Below are 21657 nucleotides of genomic sequence, written 5' to 3'. Positions count from 1 at the left end.
CTTCCGGGTCATGTGGCCAGTATGACTAAGCCGCTTCTGGAGAACCAGAGCAGCACACGGAAACGCCGTTTACCTTCCCGCTGTAGCGGTACCTATTTATCTACTTGCACTTTGATGTGCTTTCAAACTGCTAGATGGCAGGAGCAGGGACCGATCTGATCGGCAAGCCCTAGGCTCTGTGGTTTAACCCACAGTGCCACCCGCGTCCCGGAAGACAATAACACAATGAAATTCAAAACAATAAGGATTTATTGAGCATTTATTCAAAATCCATTAAAAATATTTATTTTTATTCCATTCTCTTCCAGTTCTTTTTCTTCTTGGCATGTGGAGTTACACAGGGAGTAGATCCTATATCCTAAGGAACGGAAAAACCCAAAATTCAGTGAGCTCTTTTGGGGCCAAATAATGTTAACAATTTTCAGATCTCTCTCTCTGTCCCCTCCCCTGCCCTGTCTTTTGCCAAAACGAAGGGGTCCGCCCTGTGCCCAGATCCGCCCCCCCCCGGCCTCCCTGATGTGGTCCAGAGGAAAGAAGAGCAAGGCATAAGGCACCAGCTTGGCTGCAGGAGTTGCCAGAAGGAGGCCTACAAAATGCCACCCAACCATCTTAGGGACTCCACTCTGCATCTGTGTAGGGTTTACTCTGGAGCCTTTTCTTCTCCCGAAGCCATCCCACGAGGCAGCAGAGGTTTAGAATCAGAGTTCTCCTCGATGGGCTCCCTTCCGGAGGGAAGAGCTCCATCGGCCCCTCATTTCCCTCTACAGCACGTGCACAAACAGCTTCCTCTGGATCTCGTCCGCTCCATCTGCCAGAGCCTGCCTTCTGACACAGGGGAAAGTCCCTCACTCACGAGGGTTTGAGACCCATTGGCTCCCCTCCCCTGGTTCCTCAGCCTCTTCTCCCTCTGACTGCTCCTCCTTGTCCCCCCTCCACTCCCTGGGCTCTGAGACGTCTTCCCTTCCTGGTTCTTGCTTCCTCCCACCATTCCTCTGTGCCCAACCAGTCCATGACATTGTTCCACCCTTGGCCTCTGTCCCCACAAGGCAGCTTCCCCCTACCTGATCTGGTCCCACAGCCACTGCTTCCCTTCTGCTGCCATGAAAAGATGGAGAAGGAGGTCTTGCTGGCATCGTTCTGTCACCTGCAAGAGAAAAAAGGTAAGCAGGATGCCAGGAGTGCCTGCTTCTCTCCTAGATGAAACAGGGCATCTCTAACTACAGATGGGCTTTTGAGAAAGTCTTACCTGCTGAGTGCATTTGGATGTTGGCCTCTCTCTGGCGTCCAGTGGAGCCCGAGGTCCGCACTACCTATAAATCCTCAATGATGATGTCATCTGGATGGAAGAGAATGAGAATGAGAAGAGAATGAAAATGAAAATGAGATTTCCCCACAGGCCTTTAGTCAAAGGTCACTGTCTCCAAGGTGTGGGGGCTTACCTTCTTTCGGGTTCAGGCGGAAGCAAGCCAGGTCCAGCCGAACTACTGTCATCTGCAGAGGAAAGAAAAATCGGGGTCAGATGGGAGCAAGAGAGCACAGAAGCAGTGCCAAGTCAGGAAGGATGGGTCTCCCTCTGTCTTGGGCCCAATCCCTTGTTCCAGAGGACCTCCCTGGGCCCTGCAGCCTCCTGGACAGAGGTGGAAGGGCAGCAGCAGGAAAGGGGGCAGGAAAAGCCTCTGGCCTCATCCTGGCCCCCAGGGACACACCCCGCATCATCTGTGCTAAAGATCACTTGGGGATTTGATCTTGGGGGGGATGGAAGTAACCAAAGAAATGACTAGAAGAAGGCAAGGTACTTACTCTGAGGTTGGGGTATTTCTGGGTGTGGCGTTTGCCTCCTAGGATGGGTCAAGGAAAGGGTTAAAATGGGTGTGATGTGATTGGCCAGTGAGAATGCAAGGGGGGGAGTAAAAGATAGAGTGGGAGGTTTTGAAAGTCAGTTGAGGTTTTGTCAGTTGGGAGTTGAGGTTTGTCAGTTGGGAGTTGAGGCTTGGGTGTTGGAGAAGGAAGAGGGAGGATTACCGTATTTTTCGCACCATAGGACGCACCAGACAATAGGACGCACTTTGTTTTAGAGGGGGGAGAACAAGAAAAAAAAATTCTCCCCCTCTCTGCCCAGCGCCCCTTCAGCGAAGTGGCAGGCGGCGCTGTGCAGAGAGGGGGAGAACTTTCCCCCTCTTGTTTTCCCGCTCTAAAACAAGGTGCCGTTTAAGGTGCGTTCAGGCGGCTACCTTGGAAGCCTGGAGAGCGAGAGGGGTCAGTGTGCACTGACCCCTCTCGCTCTCCAGGCTTCAGGTTCCTTTCGACCTGCTCTTTGGGGCTGGCAGGGGGAAGCCCACCACCAGCCCCAAAGAGCAGTTCAGGGAGCAGCGGAAAGGCGCAGCGGAGAGGCTCTTGCCATAGCCGTGTGTCACCTCTCCAGCCGGGAGAGGGTCGCTGGGCTATGGCTTCTTTAGCCCCGCGCGCGCTCTCCCGGCTGGAGAGGTGACGCACGGCTATGGCAGGAGCCTCAATAGCCGCGCGTCACCTCTCCAGCCAGGAGAGGGTCACGGGGGGCTGCTTTAGCCCCGCGCGCGCTCTCCCGGCTGGAGAGGTGATGGGCGGCTATAGAAGCTCCTGCCATAGCCGCCCGTCACCTCTCCAGCCGGGAGAGGGTCGCGGGGCTATGGCGTCTTCGCTCCATAGGACGCACACACATTTTCCCTTCATTTTTGAAGGGAAAAAAGTGCGTCCTATAGAGCGAAAAATACGGTAGGTGTGGGTTGGTAGAGTTGTATTGTGAGAAAGTGAGAGGAATTGTTAGGTTGAGTTAGATAGACAGTGGGGAATAATTCAGTTTGGAGTTGCTAGGAACTAAGATTAGGAAACTGACAAGAGAAAAATAAACTGCAACCGTACGCTTGTTCCTGCATTTAAAAATAAACTTGATTATTTGCTTATGTTAACAACTGTCTGGACTCCGTGTGTCCCCGTGAGAAGCGGGGTGGTGGCAGCGAAGAAAGCTATCGCAGTGGTGGCACAGGGTCAATAGACCGTGAAACGTCCAGGGGCCCTGTGTGATCGCCACACCGGGCAACGGCCAGCAGCAAGGAAATGAGCCTTGAGCCTCCCCACTTTCCCCCAGGGCGTATCCTCGGAAGTCCTGCAGGAGGAAAGAGCGTCTCAGAGTCAGGGGCCAGTCTGGGCCAAAGCAGCCCCCACTGCCCCCACCACGGAGTCCCTGGCACTTCTGGACCATGAGGGGTTGCCAGCTTTGGTCTTGGACCAAATTGGGGGGCAAACAGGCTCTGTGCCCCAGAAATGGGGCAGTCCATTGGGTAAGGGATGGGGGGACAGGACAACCTTAAAACCTCCCCTGATGCCATCGGGACACTTACACTGAGAAGGTGGAGGAGGGTGCCAGGGTTGGGGGCTTCCATAAGGAGACTCCCCAGCAGGAGCCGGAAGTGCCTCTTCAGTTCCTGCGGGAAAAGAGAGAAGAGAGTTTGAATGCTGGGTTCGATTCTGCAAGTGCGTGATGAAAAAGAAGAAAGAGCCGTGAAGCGAAGTCAAAACCAAGGACATACTTCTTCTCTCTCCTCCTCATCGGCCCCTTTCAGCACGGCCTCCGACGTCCTGTGCAGGATGGCACTGATCATATCGCAGATGAATTTGGGCCTCCTCGTGCTGCAGAGATGAAAGGGAGAGGGTTAGAGTCTCCCTTGCCCCCTTCTCCCTCCCGCCTGCTCTTTCCCCCTAGAGTTCTGCCCCCCACCCACAACCCCATCCACGCCAAAGACCCCACTCACCTGAGCTGGAGGAGGGCCTCCAAGGCAAGGGCCAGGGTCAGGGGGCGATCCCTGAAGTGCTCCAAGGGCCACAAGATGTCCTGGAAGAGAACAGAGGAGGAAAATCAGCTCCGACCTCAAACACCAGGCTTGGCTTTGCAGGGGAATGGCAACCCCATGCCCTAAGCTGGCAGGGTCCTCCTCTCCGCAGATGCACAGCCCCTTCCCCCCACACCCCCCATCACTCACCAAAATGGCTTGGGCCGTCTCCTGCTTGGAGTACTTCAGGGATCAGAGCCCCCTGAGCTCAGCTGCCTGGCAGCTCTGGATGACCCCCAGGAGGTATTTCTGTTCATCCTCCAGCAGCTGAAATGCAAAAGTCAGACTGTCAGTTCCTCGTGAGGGGAGGGCTTCTCCGCATCTGAGAGTGCAGAGTGGGGGGCAGAGAGCCCGGGCAGTGGGGGGCAGGTCTGAGGGATCCAGTCCCTGCTCTTGTTTTCTCCAATACTCACCCCTGGGGCTGGGATGCGGAACCGCAGCAGAACTGCAAACAGAAGGACATGGGAAGAGGTGAGTCCTCTTTCGCATCCTTGGACTAGTTGCCCCCATGCCCATTCCTGCCCTCCTCTGTCCAAAAAAGAAGGGCCACTGGCTCACCTGGCGCCATGGGTTGGTCTGGGTCTTGCTGGGGGGCCACCCTGTGGCAGCGCCTGAACAGGCGCCTTAAGCACCTGATCCTAGAAGAGATGAGCAGAGAGAGAGACTCAGATGCCGGCAGCCCCAATTCTTGAGGGGTGTTTGTGTGTGAGGAGGGGCGTCTGGAGAAAACAGTGAACCACTGCCAAATTGGCAGAACAGAAAAACATATGTGGTGCCTAATCGATCCTTGCCGGCCCATCATGACCAATTCCTTCCATCTCTCTGCAGTTCAGTGACCTGAAGCGGCATCATCAGAGCCTGAAAGAGGCAGCCCAGAGCATGAAGGGCTGGCAGGGAGAGAAAGGAGGTCCCAAGTGCTCTGGGTTCAAGAGCTACGGCCATGTCAGGACCCAGAGAGCCTGGTCCCCTCATTCATGCAGTCAAGCAGTGTATAAATTTCATGAAGCAAATGAAATGAATAGGGAGAGGGGAGAGCTTTGGGTCATTCTTAACATGGTTACCGGATTTTTTTGGAAAGGGTGGTGGGGGTTTCCCCCTCCAGCAGGCACCATACCCCCCTCCAACTGTACCCCAAATCAACACCTTCACTTCTGCAAATTTCCCCACAAAACACATCCTGACACAATCCTTTCCTTTTTCTATCCCAAAGGCTCCCATAAATAAGGGTAGAACATTTGCCCTAATGAAGACTGAGCCTTTCGCTCACAAGGCGCTCAACCAATCCGCTCAGACTATCCAAAGAACTGTCCAAGAGCAACCAGTGAGCACTACGAAACAGCACCCTCTAGAACAAAGCACTGAGGGCACAAGGAGAAGGGGATGACAGAGGACGAGGTGGTTGGACAGTGTTCTCGATGCTACCAACATGAGTTGGACCAAACTGCAGGAGGCAGTGGAAGACAGGAGGGCCTGGCGTGCTCTGATCCATGGGGTCAAGAAGAGTTGGACACGACTAAGCGACTAAACAACAACAACAACAGAACAAAGCACACAGGCACTGCAGCTGCCGACCAGCCATGGCCTCTGCTCTACAAGTAGGAATTCCCACTGGGAAAAGGGGAAAGTCAGAACCAGCCATGAAAACCATTCTTGGTCCATTGAAACTAGTCTTTTAAGTTTCAGTCTAGGCTCTTGCACTATCAACCCAGCTGTATGCTTGTGAAACATGGACCACTTATAAACGCCATCTCCAACTCCTTGAAAGATTCCATCAATGGTGTCTCTGAAAATTTTTTACACATCACTTAGGAAGACAGGCAAACTAATGCCAGTGTACTGGAAGAAGCAAAGATCACCAGTGTGGAAGCAATGATTCTTCAACACCAACTTCGTTGGACTGGTCATGTCCAATGGCTGGGAAACACTGGCCTGCAAGGGCTCCAATAGAAGAACAGCCTTTACCAAAGGTGTCATGGGCTTTGAAGACACTTAAACTCAGGACGCAAGGAAGAAACAAGCTAAGAGGAAAACACTCTTGGCAAACCCTCACTGTGATCAACTCCTGCCCAGAAAACTATGTCCGCACTGTGGAAGGACGTGTGGATCCAGAATTGGCCTCCACAATCACTTATGGACTCACGATTAAAACTCACTGTTCATGGAAGTCAATCTTACTCGGCTATGAGTGATAGAAGAAGAAGAAGAAGAAGAAGAAGAAGAAGAAGAAGAAGAAGAAGATGATGATATCTGGTCATAGCACTCGCCTACTCTTGCAGCGGAAAAACCTTCAAATATTCATATAAAAGCAATCCAACATCGGATTGACACCGTTCCAATGCTGTTCTGCTCAGAAGGAAGATGGCTACCAGAGGAGGCACTTGGGACATGGCTAGGGGCAGCCATCATCCCTGAAGCATGAGACCACGTACACAGCAACCCTTCTGCTTGGGTGATAATCACTGCCCTCCTGGTCTCTGAGTGCCAGACATGTAGCCATCTCAAGGACAAGAGTGGATCCAACCTACATGGATTGGGGACTTGGCCAGGACAACTTGGCTGGGAAACAGACTCACCCCACCCCCCGGAAATGAAGAGAAAGCGATGCTACTTACAGCCTGCCCATGTCGTCCACGAAAGATCCCACCCTCCTATCTAAGGTAACTAACTATCTGAAATGCCCACCCAAGCTTAAATCTGACCCCAACCCCAACCCCAACCCCTGCCCTAAGTCTATACCTAACCCCCACCCTAACCCTACACTTAACCCTAACTACTCCTCTATGTAAAAAATAAAAATATACAGAATATATACAGAATATGCACAGATGTGCACAAAAAACAAAAATATTAAAACAAAGAACAAAAGATAAAATAAATAAAAGTGTTAAAAGAAAAGAATAAAGGAAAATAAAAAGAAATCAAATCAAATAAATCAAATAAAAGTAATAAATGAAATCAAAATCAAAATAAGAACACGAAAAAAGAACAATTCACAAATCCTCCGCCTACTCTCCACCAACCGCCACCACCTCCTCTCTCCTCTGACCTCTCCTCACTAACCCACAATGGCCGCCTGCAAGTCAGTGGCTTTTAAAGGAGAAGCAAGAGATGTCACAAAGGAGGGCGGGTCCTTGTTGTGGGATGTGAAACACAAGAGCAGTCAAGTACAACATTCCTAGAGTGAACATGTTTACACATGGGGAGGAATGTTTGTCCAGCCAGCTGGTAAACTTCCTGTTTCCTTCTGGGCTGGGACAGACTTCCTCTGCATGTGACTAGAGGTGGGTGTGGCCTCACTTGTGCAGGTAACGACAAAAGCACAGGGTAGGGCAGCCATCTCTCTCTCTCTGACTACATGCATCGAAGAAGCAACATCTGCTTAGCCAAAGATGCCCTCTTGGCTCTAGCCAAGAGAGGACAAAGGGACTGCCTTCTTATGGAATAGTTTCCAAGTGTATGTTACTTTTCTAAGCTAAGTCTGCCTTCTGGGATCCGATTGTGAACAGAATGATATATGAATAAACCTTTTTATACTTTTGTAGAAGACTGTGTCGTGTCTTATATTTTATGAGGGAATAGCGGGGAAATACCAGAACAGTTATTTTAGAGGTTTTAGCGAGCCTGAGCATATGCATCCGCTGTAGGTTTAAAAGGGGGGATGTTACTCTGCTAAAATTGTAAACTTGTTAACACAAGTTGGAAAGGGTATTATCAGACAATATACTGTATCCTCTCCTGCATCCCTGAACATTCCCACACTTGCCACCGTGGCAGCCCCCCCCCCCCCGGACCTGGCCACTCCTGCGTGGTGATGCACTCGGAGGAACCTGCTGTTCTGGCTGCAGCTGGGCTGCTACTTCACTTCACATCCCTCTTCCTGCAGCCCCATTCCCAAAGGGAGACCAGCCCCACACCCTTCCAGGCAGGCTAGGCATCTCCATAGCGCAAGATTGGACCATCTGCTTGGCATGCAGGTTTTCCGTCCTGGGCAACATCTCGGGGGGGGGCGAGATTGGGAATGTCCCCCCCCGAAACCCTGGAGAGCTGCTGCTGCTCAGTGCAGGTGAGTTGAAGAAAGATATTGAGCAGCTGGAAAGTGAGCAGAGGAGGATGACCAGGATGCTGAAAGGTCTGGAAACCAAGCCTTATGAGGAACAGTTGAGGCAGTTCGAAACCAAGGCTGATCAATATTATAGATATGGAAGATAACATTAAACAGAACTGTGCGTGTAAAAAAAAAAATGGAAAAGGGAGGGAAACACTATTTTGCAAAAGGTTTACGATGGAGACTTAGAGCTGACTCTTCCCCATCCTTTATTATTTATGGAGTGAATATTGCAGTTGTTATATAAGGGATTGTTTTTTTGACTGGAATGTAATTGAAATTTGTAAGATTTTGGAACGCAGAAATAAAATAATCAGCCATCAATTCTAGCACATGGGAGGCCACCTAAATTATATAATTTTGTATTTGAACAATAGATGTTAGTAATTGTATTACAGTTTGGTATCATTATAATGAGGCTATTATTGGATTGAAATCGAAAATTAATAAAAATATTATTGAATATGTTAGTCCCTTTTGGGATGGCCCAATGCAAAAAGCGTGAGGATCCATGAGAGCCAGTGTGGTGTAGTGGTTAAGAGCTGTAGTCTCGTAATCTGGTGAACCGGGTTCGCGTCTCCGCTCCTCCACATGCAGCTGCTGGGTGACCTTGGGCTAGTCACCCTTCTCTGAAGTCTCTCAGCCCCACTCACCTCAAAGAGTGTTTGAAGTAGTGATAAAGTGGGGTATCAAATCCAAACTCCTCCTCCTCCTCCTCTTCTTCTTCTTTGAAACCATGTTTTGGGGCCATGGAGTTGCTAGGAAGCTGTGGATCCATTATTTTTGTGGTGCAGGCTGTGTCCCTGGCTATGATGTGTGATTTGACAGTGAGTTTGAGTTGGCCCAATGCAAAAAGCATCAGGATCTATGAGGATCCGTGCTTCGAAACCACATTTTTGGGCCATGGCGCTGCCATGAAGCCGTGAATCCGAGTTTTTTGTGGTGCAGGCTGTGCCCCTGGCTATGATGTGGGTTTGGGGTGGCCCAATGCATAAAGCGTGAGGATCCATGCTTCAAAACCACTTTTTGGGCCACGGTGTCGCCAGGAAGCTGTGTATCCGTGATTTCTGTGGTGCAGGCTGTGCCCATGGCCATGATATTTGATCTGATGCTGACTTTGGGCTGATCTAGTGCAAAAATCATGAGGATCCATGAGGATCCGTTTTTTTAACCATGTTTTTGTGCCATTGCAGTACCATGAAACGGTGGGTGTGTGATTTTTTTGGTTCTGCCTACAGACAAATACGTAGTGTAGAGTATCATGGTGTTTTTATTTTGTTTCAATATAAAAATCATATGAATTCATGAGGGTCCATGTTTTTGTGGTGCTGCAGCGTGGCTAAGTGTTGGATCCACGTTTTTTATAGTCCAGTCTGTATGTGTGCCTTCCAGATGTGATTTGACACTGGATTTGTTGGAGTTATTTTTTAAAAAGTGGAGGATCCATGAGGATCCTTGTAGATCCGCCTTTAACTCAGACCCCTGTACATGCTCTCTTTAAAAAAATTTTTTTTAAATTAAATTTCTGTTTTAAATTTTAGAATATTCACCTTAAAATATCAGTGACTTCCCTTCCTCTCTTTCTATGGTTCATTTTGCACAACATAAATCCATGCATATTTTATAAAAACTAAACCGTTCAGCTTTCCATTATTACATCAGTAAAAACCTATTTACTCTGTTGAATTTATCTTAATGCTGCCCACATTTTCAATTTTCCTCCATATATTCAATAAACATTCTCCAATCTTTTTAAAATGTATGTTCTTCTTGTTCTCTTACTCCAGTCAATTCCAAATGCATACCATACATGAGCAAGGGCATTGTATTGATCAGGCATAGGAAAACTCAGCCCTCCAGATGCTTTGGGACTACAACTCCCATCATCCCTAGCTAACAGGACGAGTGGTCAGGGATGATGGGAATTACAACAATCCAATAATAGCCTCATTATACTGTAATAATGGCAAATTATAATACAATTAACAATCCCAATCATTGAGATGCCAAATTATACAATTTAGTTGGCCTCTCGTGTGCTAGAATTGATGGTTTAACAATTTACTTTATTTCTGCGTTCCAAAATCTTATAAATTCCAATTTGTTGGTCTGATCTAGACCAAGTGCTTACATTCCTATTTGACTATTTTTTGGCCCATAATTGTATTGGCAAGAGATAAGAATGCCAGAGTGTAGATATCTGTACGAGGTATTGCAACCCTAAGCACAGATAAGTGCAATGCAAGTTGTGATAACGATGCAAGAAGGAATTGCATACTGAACATGCTCAAAGGCAGAGCATGTCATTACCAAGGAAGCAGATTTAGTCACTGTTTGAGGACTATCCCTGCCTCCAGGTCTGGTCTTGACCGGATGGATACCTGAATCAGCAAGGGATACCCACATGACCTGAAGGTGCTGCTGTGCAATGCCAGGTCAATAATTAATAAGACCACTGCCATCCATGACTTGATCGTGGATTGAGGATTTGACCTGGCATGTGTAAGAGAGACTTGGTTGGATGAAGCAGATGGGCCTGTTCTTGCCGCTGCTTGTCCACCAGGTTTCTCTTACGCACAGCAACCCAGGTCATGTGGGCGGGGAGGGGTTGCGGTGATTTTTAGGAAGTCATTAGCTTGCACCAGGCGTCCGATGGGGAAGACCCAGTTCTGGAAGTTGGGCAATAGGGGCAGTACAGGATTCCTTTTGGTGTACTCCCCGCTGCACTAAGGATTCCCTGCCCGAGCTGCTTCAGGTCATGGCGGATGTACTCCTGGAGACACCTAGTTTGGTTGTCCTGGGGGATTTTAACATCCACACCAACACGACCTTACAAGGGGCCACTCGGGACTTCGTGGAAAGCATGGCCTCCACGGGGCTGTCCCTGAATAAGCTTGGCCCAACTCATAGTCGTCGACATGCCTTAGACCTAGTGTTCACCTCTATGGATGTGGTGATCTGACACTAAATAAAAGTGAAACAAAGAAGTGCCAGGGTCTGATCACTTATTGGTGCAACTGGACTTCTCCGCTGGAAACCAGCTGGAAATCTTTCATTTACACAGACCTGTTCCTCTTTTTCCTCTTGCCACCCAAGCCACTGAGAAGCCTTTTATTACAATCAATCAATCAATCAATCAAAGAAGTTTCATTAAATCAACAAAGAAGTCACATAGGCAAAAGCCCTTTGCTTAATCACACCCCAGGCCTCTCCTCCTCTGTTTGGAATTTTCAACTTTTTCAGCAGGATATGCAGAATTCATCATGCAAAAGGCTGGGCTGGATGAATCCCTAGCCGGAATTAAGATTGCCAGAAGAAATATCAACAACCTCAGATATGCAGATGACACAACATTGATGGCAGAAAGTGAGGAGGAATTAAAGAACCTTTTAATGAGGGTGAAAGAGGAAAGTGCAAAATATGGTTTGAAGCTCAACATCAAAAAAATGAAGATCATGGCCACTGGTCCAATCACCTCCTGGCAAATAGAAGGGGAAGAAATGGAGGCAGTGAGAGGTTTTACTTTCTTGGGGTCCATGATCAATGCAGATAGTGACAGCGGCCACGAAATTAAAAGATGCCTGCTTCTTGGGAGAAAAGCAATGACAAACCTAGACAGCATCTTAAAAAGCAGAGACATCACCTTGCCAACAAAGGTCCGTATAGTTAAAGCCATGGTTTTCCCAGTAGTGATGTATGGAAGTGAGAGCTGGACCATAAAGAAGGCTGATCGCCGAAGAATGGATGCTTTTGAATTATGGTGCTGGAGGAGACTCTTGAGAGTCCCATGGACTGCAAGAAGATCAAACCTATCCATTCTGAAGGAAATCAGCCCTGAGTGCTCACTGGAAGGACAGATCGTGAAGCTGAGGCTCCAATACTTTGGCCACTTCATGAGAAGAGAAGACTCCCTGGAAAAGACCCTGATGTTGGGAAAGATTGAGGGCACAAGGAGAAGGGGACGACAGAGGATGAGATGGTTGAGCAGTGTTCTCGAAGCTACCAGCATGAGTTTGGCCAAACTGCGGGAGGCAGTGGAAGACAGAAGTGCCTGGCGTGCTCTGGTCCATGGGTCACGAAGAGTCGGACACGACTAAACAACAACAACAGTTCCAGAAAAGCTTCCCCCCCCCCCACTTAATTTTTAGAAATTGAGCTTTGTGCATACTTCCTCTCCCAGGGAAGACACCATCCTTTCTCCCCTGCACCCCAGTCAAATTAGGACATGGGATCACCGCCCTGTTCTGGGAACTTGCAGTTTGATTGCTTCATTAAACTGTACCGGTAAACGGTGGATATAGACTGCTGAGGTGGCTTGGGATGTGGGTGGCTGAGTGGGAAAGAGGCGGGGGGGGGGGAATGTAGGCAAGCACACTGGTACAAGAAGTTGCAGGGCCGAGCTGTGCTGCAAACACATGTACCCCTGGAAAACATAAGGAGAGATTGCTGGATCAGGCCAATGGTCCATCTAATCCAGCATTCCTAGTGTCACAGTGGTTACTCAGATCATGGAATCAAAGAGTTGAAAGGGACCCCCAACTGTCATCTAGTCTAACCCCCTGCAATGCAGGAATCCTGCTCACAGCCATCCCTAAAGGTAAAGGGACCCCTGACAGTTAAGTCCAGTCATGAATGACTGGGGTTGCGGCACTCATCTCGCTTTACAGGCTGAGGGAGCAGGCGTTTGTCCACTTCTGCAGACAGTTTTTCTGGGACATGTGGCCAGCATGACTAAGCCGCTTCTGGCGAACCAGAGCAGCGCACGGAAACGCCGTTTACCTTCCCGCCATAGTGGTACCTATTTATCTACTTGCACTTTGACGTGCTTTCGAACTGCTAGGTTGGCAGGAGCCGGGACCGAGCAATGGGAGCTCACCCTGTCGCGGGGATTTGAACCGCCGACCTTCTGATTGGCAAGCCCAAGGCTCAGTGGTTTACACCACAGCGCTACCCGCTCAAACCAGCTCAACCTTCTGGTTAACAGCTACATGCACTGAGCCACCGTAATGACACTGAGAAGCACTCAGCCAGGATGCAAGCACAAGGGCAATCTCCCCACCTGCAGTTTCCAGCAACTAGGATTCAGAAACATTTCTGCCTCCAGCTGTGAAGGTGGTTCCACCTACACTAGGGAATGGGATGGGGACCTTGTGACCTTTCCAGATGTTGTTAGGCTCTGGTGATGGGAGCTGGCTTCCTGCAACATCTAGAGAACTTCCACCCTTTCCAAACCAGGTATTTTCCGTTCTCCCGCAAGAGTCTACAGATATATTCTCCACAGATGAAGGTCCATGACTCAGAGAGTGTTTGCAGCGCAGGGGAGCTTCACAGCTCTTTCTCCCCTGCTGTCCACATCAGCATGGCTTTTTTGGTGTCAGATTCATCTCTATATGTGAGGGCTCTCTTGGGGTTAATAATAATAATAAATAATAACATCCCCAGAGTTTCATGCCCCCAAACTGGCTGAAAAATCAATTTCAGCGCTCCTCTATGCGGACGACGCGGTTCTCTTATCACGAACTAAAGTAGGCCTCAAAAGGCTACTAAGAGAATTCTCAGCCTACTGTAGGAGAGGTCAACTGGTGGTTAATCACCAAAAAACCAAAGTCATGGTCTTCGCTAGCAGACACAGACATCACAGATGGGAGATGGACAATCAGCCAATAGAACAGGTCAAAATTTTCAAATACCTCGGAGTAGTTTTCCAGTCATCTGGGACCTGGGAGGCCCATCATAAATATGCTAGGGGAAAAGCATCTCAAAGCGCCAAAATACTGTCTCGCTTTTACTTTACGAAGGGGGGCAGACATATCCCAGCAGCTCTGGAGGTCTTCCAAGCAAAACCCTTGGCGCAATTACTCTACGGGGCCCAAATCTGGACGGGAAATCATTGCCGCAGACTTGAAACGGTCCAGTCTAAATTCTTAAGACAGATTCTAGCCGTTCCACCAAATGCGCACCAAATGCGGCCCGACGGCCTCCCCTCCGTTGAAACCCGATCCTGGTTAAGAACATTCAACTATTGGCTTCGCATAAATTTAAACCCATCCGGACTACTACCTCTAGTAGCACGAGATGCTCATAGAAGTCGGTGGTCCAAACTAGTGCATCAAAAACTACTTACATGTGGCCTCCAAGCACAGCATCTCCTGAAAATGGGTCTCCCCAAGGCAAAAACCATTATTGACCAGCGCATGAAGGATATTGAGCAGCAGAATAATCTGGCTTATATTAAGAAATTTAGTGCTTGGTACACTTATTTGCCCCCCTCCCACTTTGATTTTCGGGCACCTTATTTGTCTACCTTAACCATTCCAAAACTCAGACGGGCCTTTACATTGGCCAGACTAAATATGTTACCCTCAGCTGTCCTTGAAGGTGTTGTTGTTTAGTCGTTTAGTCGTGTCCGACTCTTCGTGACCCCATGGACCAGAGCACGCCAGGCACTTCTGTCCTCCACTGCCTCCCGCAGTTTGATCAAACTCATGCTGGTAGCTTCAAGAACACCATCCAACCATCTCATTCTCTGTCGTCCCCTTCTCCTTGTGCCCTCTATCTTTCCCAACATCAGGGTCTTTTCCAGGGAGTCTTCTCTTCTCATGAGGTGGCCAAAGTATTGGAGCCTCAGCTTCAGGATCTGTCCTTCCAGTCAGCACTCAGGGCTGATTTCCTTCAGAATGGAGAGGTTTGATCTTCTTGCAGTCCATGGGACTCTCAAGAGTCTCCTCCAGCACCATAATTCAAAAGCATCAATTCTTCGGCGATCAGCCTTCTTTATGGTCCAGCTCTCACTTCCATACATCACTACTGGGAAAACCATGGGTAGATATCAAAAAATTTCATTCGAGAACCGGCTCTGCCCCTGTGGAGCTGGCTACGTAGAGACTGTGTCACACGTTCTCCTGACTTGTTCCCTATATAAAGATCTCAGGGACGAGACCATCACGCCACTCCTATCTGCCATCCCGGGCCGCTCTTGTGAAGCCAAATTGTTCTCACTCCTAGCTGACCAGAACAGCTCGACAACAGAGAAGGTTGCTAAATTTATCGAGAGAGCAATGAGACTGAGAGCTGCCATCTGAATGCCATCAGTGTCGTCATTCGGATTTCTCGCTTAGGATCTTATCATTATTATCATTATGTTTTATTATTAGTATTTTATTATCTCTGCCAAGTTTTAAGTACTGAGAGTATTAACTTATCTGCATCTGGTTGTTATTATTATCTCTCTCCCTGCCCTGACCATTTATATTTATAATCTTTCAATTTGGCTGGTCTATTTACCCCTGCCGCTGAATCAAGCGCACGGCAGGGGTGGAAGTGAGAATGGGAGGCTTTTGGTTACCCAGCTGGGGGCAAGCCGCTTTCACGTGCCCCGGTTTTTTTACACAAAAAACACAGTCCAGAGTTTGGGGACAATTTAGTACGTTCCCCACCTGTTACAGCAGAGTCTTTTGCAGGCGTCAGGAAACCTTTGCTTTGTTCTTTAATGGGGGGAGCAGACTTTCCCGTCGAAGCTGCTGGTTTGTACGCATTCCTTGGTCCCTTGTTGGTCAAATGGGAGCGGTTAAGCCTAAAAGACTCAGCAAAGGCGGTGGCTTCCGTTAGGGTTTGTGGCTTTTGGTCCGCAACCAGACTAGCAATTTCAGAGGGCAGGGAACGCATCAGTTGCTCAATTAATATAAGCTGTTTGAACCCTTCAAAGTCCTCCACCCCCTCGGCTGCAAGCCACAGTTCAAAGTTTTAAGCCATTTTTGCTGAGAAAACTGCAATATTGTCATTGAGTCCCGACTTCTCTACTTTTCGAAAAGCCTTTCGATAATTCTCGGGGTGCAATCCATGCCTCTGCATGACTAACTTTTTGAAGCTTTCATAGTCATTGAGTTCGGATGAGGGGAGATGACCCATAAGCTCTGCCAGGTCGCCACAAACTAGGGGCCGCAGAACGGCCATATACAGTGTCGGAGCAATTCCCATGTCTTTGCAAGTTACTTCAAAAAGAGTCAGATAACTCAGAACGTCAGTGGGGGGCTGATATTTCGGGAATACCTTCCAATTAAGAGTACTCAAAGTCAGTCCTGGAGGGGACTGTTAGCGGTGGTTTCCCCCCCTCACGGGAACAAGTTCATACCTCGGCGCAGGGTTTTGAGGCATCTGCCCCTCCGGGCGTAACGGTTCAGCTGCCGTTGCGTATCCACGCTTGGGTCGCTGAAAAAACTCCTCCTCTTCCTCTGCCACATACCGTCGCACCGGCACACGCACCTCTTGAGCTCTGACTGGTGAGTAGACTCTACCCGGACTGAGCGAACGCTGTCTCACCATCTGGCGGACGTCGGGCGCGCACGCTTCTCAGCGGCAGTCTCCCACAGTCACCTCCTGCAGCTGGTGCGGCAGGTCTTGGTAGTCATACGCCATCCGGCTGACTCTCGGCCCCATCAGGATGGACTGGCCCATCTTTGGATGTTTCTCTCGGCAACGGAATCCACCATTCACCGGATCTCGCATCCACTCCACATCATAACCCTCTGAGAAGTCCATCTCTTTAGGCTCTGTGTAAACAAGATAATTCCCCCTAGGACGTGTGGAGGCCATCCCAGCATCCACTTCCTCACGAGGTGATAGGGGTTGGGTAACTGGCGTGCCCCTTGCTCTTTCCACAATACAGGACTCTCACTGACCCTTCTGGACAGTACTTAACTCGCTGGCATCCACCAGTTCCCCCTCTGAATCAGGGTCTTCCGAAAACCAGGAGGCGGATTCCGCTCTGGGACTTAAAGCTTGGGAGGGATTGGTCTCCACAGGAAGGGAACTGCCTTCTCCCACCAATCCCCACTGGTCTAACGTCTTCATTGTGTATTCCTGCGAAGTCGCAGCCTCCTCCATCTCCTAACTATCTCTATCCAAAAAAACAAACCACCTGTAACCCACAAAAGATACGTGCCACTTTTAAAAAATCAAAGTGCCTTTCCGCAGGGAAGCTCGATCCCACCGCTGCCACCATGTAGTAAACTTCGCCCCCAGCCGCTCGCTCCTCCCTCACCTGTCTTTGCTCTCCGGCCAGATCAGGTTTCTTGAGCAGGGCTGGCAGGCAAGTTTACGTTTTACAGAAACAGGACAAAATAACACCGGTAAGGCTGCCACCACTCCCTCTGGTCCGGGGAACCTAGACCCACAACCCAGGGAGAAGGCTGTGCCCCGTTATTGCTGGTTATCCCCACTCCACAAGTTGTATCCACAGACTTGCAGACAGAAATTCTACGGTAGAGCGTAACCAAACGTAAGGCTAGGAATTAGCTTTCCCCCGGAAAGGCACACAAACCAAAACAGTTTCTTCTTTAAAATTTATTTTAAAAGAACATAAGAAAACATGCTAAAATAGCAGGCACATCTTTAGTTAGTTGCAGGCAAGAAAATAAAGACATTATAAAATCTAACTGACTTACATACTCACGACTAAGACATAAATAGAATAGTTAGAGTCCTTTCAAGGTTCCGCATTTCAGAGGCTTTCGCAGTTCTCCATCACAAAGGACGTAAGGACAGCTACTTAGATGGAACATCAGCAGCCGGGCGATTTGCGGATTGCAGAGCGCGCTTTCTCAGCCATTTCCCAGATCTTTTATCCCTGATTTGCACGTGGCGTTGGAACCCCCGAAACCAATCATAACTCTTGATTATTTTTAAATTCTCCAATGACTGGCTTGCGGGCTAATCAATCTAACTTCTGGCAGCTGGGCCAATTAAGAACCCAGAGCCTAAATCAAAGGGGTTTCCTCCCTTCCGTGGAACCTATGCAGATGCAAATTCCCAGGCAATGAAGGCCAGATAACATCACTGAGGGAATGCACATAACTTCGGACCCAGGTGTCAAGCCTTCCATTAAATCAGGGGTTTCTTTTCCCATAATAAACCTTTCACACCCTGGGTGCCTGTTAGTCTGGGGTTAAAGGGACAGAATTTATTTCCCATGGTTCTTGTGGCTTGTTGGATACCCACAAGGCCTCACTCTCATTGCTTGACCAAGGAACAGCTTCTAAACACACTAACTTTACTACAGCCGGGCTCAGGGCGGCTAACAACAATAAAATAATGCAACATTCTAAAATCATTTCATTAAAAAATTACTTCAAATCAAATTGATGGCAACCATTGGGCTAGAGTTCTGTGAAGATTGCCGAGGGAGGGAGTCAGGCTGTGCCCTGGCCAAAGGCCTGGCGGAACAGCTCTGTCTTGCAGGCCCTGCGGAAAGATGTCAAGTCCCGCAGGGCCCTAATCTCTTGTGGCAGAGCGTTCCACCAGGTCGGAGCCACAGCCAAAAAAGCCCTGGCTCTGGTTGAGGCTAGCCTAACCTCTCTGTGGCCTGGGACCTCCAAGATGTTTTTGTTTGAAGATCATAAGTTCCTCTATGGGACATACCAGGAGAGGGGGTTCCTGAGCAGTGGTGCACCCAGAGAGCTTCAAGGCTGAGGGGAATTCAAACCCAAGCCCTACTCCAGCCCTCTAAACACTATCCACACTTTCCTCAGACAACGTCGCCTTTCCCCCTCTCTTGTTCTGATCTGGTAGGACTCATGTTTTTCAACTCTAGAGGGCTGCTGCCAGTCAGTGTAGACAATGGCCAATGGCCTCACTCGGTATCAGACACGTTCCAATAATTCTTTCTCCACACAATTTACGAAAGATATATATATGCATATTATTTGTATACCATCCTACATCCATAGACCTGAGGACGGTGTGTAACATAAAATACCATAATGGTTTCTGCAGCAGCACCGAGTCCTCTTCTTCCCGAACGCCATTCTCTCTTGCTTCCAGTGAGTTTTGCTGGTTGACATGGCACTTAAGAGAAGTGAGGGAGGGAGCGACCTTGTGATTTATAGTCAAGCTTTAGGCTTAACACGTTTGATTGCTTCATTAAGCTGTACCTGTAAATGGTGGCTCTGCAGTCTGCAAACAGGTCTCACCTTTTCTTCCCAAACACATGAGGAAATCGTCACCCCTTGCAAATATCATTTCCCTTTTGCTTAGTCTGGCATCCTGTGTCATTCCTACTTCACAGGATAGTTGTGAAGATATAATGGAAGTATGGTGCAGGAGGGAACCATGCGCATTGATTTGATCTTTCGTTTCACAACACGGAAAGCAGAGGACAGACCGAGAAAAAGAATGCAAGGATCAATTTCATCCAATAGCTTGTTGGAGGGCCCAGGATTTAGTCTGGCATTCTGCAACAATACAGTGGTACCTCAGGTTAAGTACTTAATTCGTTCCGGAGGTCCGTACTTAACCTGAAACTGTTCTTAACCTGAAGCACCACTTTAGCTAATGGGGCCTTCGCCGCCGCTGCACGATTTCTGTTCTCATCCTGAAGCAAAGTTCTTAACCTGAAGCACTATTTCTGGGTTAGTGGAGTCTGTAACCTGAAGAGTATGTAACCGGAAGCTTATGTAACCTGAGGTACCACTGTAGTTCTCAAAATAGGCTGCTTCAAGGGACTCAAATATAGGACTCAAAATAGGTTACTGCACACCTTGGTGTTACCCTGAGTGGTGGTGCAGTTCTACCATTTTAGATTCTGGACATAAAGTTCTCAAAAGGAAAGAAACCCTCTTTAGAAAACTACTTTAAAACATGAATTCTGCTCCTTCAACTGAGTGGTGCCCTGGAGGAAGAAGACTGCATAAGCAAATCCAATTTAATAAAGGTCTAATAGCTGCTGATAGACCTACACTTCTTCAACATCTCTATTCCTCTTTATTAAAACGCCACCTAAGCTTCCCTTTAATACTTCCTTCAGTCGGTTTGTGTCATGCCTGCTTTCTCCGCTGCCCCTCCACTTATATCAAAAACCAACATGATTAAGGCTGTAATCCTATATACAAATTTACAGGGGAATAACTCCAACTGAACTTCCTGGTGCTTACTTCTGATATAGAATCATGGCATCATAGAATTGTAGAGTTCGAAGGACCCCGAGGGTCATTTAGTCCAACCCTCTGCAATGAAGAAATCTCAACTAGTGCATGCGTACATGGCAGATATGCCATCCCATTCTCCAAGGAAGGAGAGTCCACCACCTCTTGTGGAAGTCTGTTCCACTCTCAAAAAACTCTTACTGTCAGAAAGTTGTTCCTGATGTTTAGTCAGAATCTCCTTTCTTGTAACTTGAATCCATTGGTTCGAGTCCTACTCTCTGGAGCAGAAGAATACAAGCTTTCTCCATCCTCCATGGGACAGCCTTTTAGATATTTGAAGATGGCTATCATACTAAAAAGCAGAGACATCACCTTGCCAACAAAGGTCCGTATAGTTAACGCTATGGTTTTCCCAGTAGTGATGTATGGAAGTGAGAGCTGGACCATAAAGAAGGCTGATTGCTGAAGAATTGATGCTTTTGAATTATGGTGCTGGAGGAGACTCTTGAGAGTCCCATGGACTGCAAGAAGATCAAACCTCTCCATTCTTAAGGAAATCAGCCCTGAGTGCTCACTGGAAGGACAGATCCTGAAGCTGAGGCTCCAGTACTGTGGCCACCTCGTGAGAAGCGAAGACTCCTTGGAAAAGACCCTGATGTTGGGAAAGATGGAGGGCACAAGGAGAAGGGGACGACAGAGGATGAGATGGTTGGACAGTGTTCTCGAAGCTACCAGCATGAGTTTGACTAAACTGCAGGAGGCAGTGGAACACAGGAGTGCCTGGCATGGGGTCACGAAGAGTCGGACACGACTAAACGACTAAACAACAACATGGGGGACTTGATTTGGGGACTTAGCCCTGGGTCAAGGACAAAGGAGGAGCATGGTGCAACCATTTAAGAGTCTCCTATGCTCTTCAAAGGGACGCAGGTGGCGCTGTGGGTTAAACCACAGAGCCTAGGACTTGCCGATCAGAAGGTTGGCGGTTTGAATCCCTGCAACGGGGTGAGCTCCCGTTGCTTGGTCCCTGCTCCTGCCAACCTAGCAGTTTGAAAGCACGTCAAAGTGCAAGTAGATAAATAGGTACCACTCCAGCGGGAAGGTAAACGGCATTTCCGTGCGCTGCTCTGGTTCATCAGAAGCAGCTTAGTCATGCTGGCCACATGACCCGGAAGCTGTACGCCGGCTCCCTCGGCCAATAAAGCGAGATGAGCGCCGCAACCCCAGAGTCGGTCAGGACTGGACCTAATGCTCAGGGGTCCCTTTACCTTTATCCTCTTCAAAATGGCGCCACACCATTACAAACATGCAAACATTTGTAGAGATCTTACATACCTGCTGCTGTTTTTAAACATGAGTGGCATTAACAGTTGCACAAAAACAACAGGATTCCCACTTCTTCCTCCAGCTCGCACACCCTATATTGTTCCCAGATCTGCTCCGGGGAGTTGGGAGTACCCCCAGAACAGATTTACAGAGCTGCGGGCAGCGGGGGGGGGGGAGAGGAGAATATTCTGCTGTACACGTAAATATCAAGGCGCTGGTGGAATGTTTTGCTTAGCTCAGTGTTGAATACAGCTGTTCATCACTGCTTGTACAGTATATGAGCCCACTTTTACAAGCCTGCATTTCTGTGCTGTTTGCAGAAAAAGGGGCCAATGAACTAGTAAAAGAACAATCTTCTACCAAACAGGCAGGTGCTGTGCGGGTAATAAAAATTTAGAGAGGTGAAACATTTTTGCTCTGAAACATTTTATAGCTAAACAGA

The 21657-nt window shown here is 48.5% G+C and overlaps 1 protein-coding gene across 6 annotated transcripts; it reads right to left on the bottom strand.

Annotated features, from left to right (window-relative positions):
• Nucleotides 1-231: 231 nt before the first annotated feature.
• Nucleotides 232-21243, bottom strand: LOC308475381 (uncharacterized protein). Of its 6 annotated transcripts, XR_013985128.1 has the most exons (11): nucleotides 4425-5399; nucleotides 4280-4311; nucleotides 4017-4133; nucleotides 3789-3868; nucleotides 3567-3666; nucleotides 3378-3461; nucleotides 1801-1838; nucleotides 1440-1491; nucleotides 1247-1336; nucleotides 1062-1144; nucleotides 232-358 (listed from the first exon to the last, which is right to left on the bottom strand). XR_013985128.1 is itself a non-coding variant. In XM_081002505.1 (10 exons), the coding sequence occupies exons 5-8, from the start codon at nucleotides 3636-3638 to the stop codon at nucleotides 1311-1313; spliced, it is 234 nt and encodes a 77-aa protein (XP_080858631.1). In that variant the 5' UTR covers nucleotides 3639-3666; nucleotides 3789-3868; nucleotides 4017-4133; nucleotides 4280-4311; nucleotides 4425-5399; the 3' UTR covers nucleotides 232-358; nucleotides 1062-1144; nucleotides 1247-1310. The 6 variants fall into 6 exon arrangements, 5 of the variants coding, with proteins under 5 accessions (XP_080858631.1, XP_080858629.1, XP_080858630.1 ...); XM_081002505.1 differs by lacking the exon at nucleotides 1801-1838; XM_081002503.1 differs by lacking the exons at nucleotides 232-358; nucleotides 1062-1144; nucleotides 1247-1336; nucleotides 1440-1491; nucleotides 1801-1838 and adding exons at nucleotides 2759-3142; nucleotides 21225-21243 and having other exon boundaries at nucleotides 4425-4504.
• Between the last annotated feature and the right edge of the window lie 414 nt (nucleotides 21244-21657).

The sequence above is a fragment of the Podarcis pityusensis genome (assembly GCF_964106645.2).
Source record: "Podarcis pityusensis genome assembly, chromosome: 4".
In the NCBI taxonomy this organism is placed as follows: Eukaryota; Metazoa; Chordata; class Lepidosauria; order Squamata; family Lacertidae; genus Podarcis; species Podarcis pityusensis.
This window is presented reverse-complemented; position numbering and strand designations above follow the sequence as displayed.

Bases quoted from the DNA above. Each gene is read 5' to 3' on its own strand.
- LOC308475381 (XM_081002503.1), bottom strand. From the start codon at position 3,638: ATGATCAGTGCCATCCTGCACAGGACGTCGGAGGCCGTGCTGAAAGGG. The intron at 3,462-3,566 runs GTATGTCCTTGG...CTTTTCCCGCAG, and splicing joins ATGAGGAGGAGAGAGAAGAA to GAACTGAAGAGGCACTTCCG. The intron at 3,143-3,377 runs GTAAGTGTCCCG...TTCCTCCTGCAG, and splicing joins CCCTCCTCCACCTTCTCAGT to GACTTCCGAGGATACGCCCT.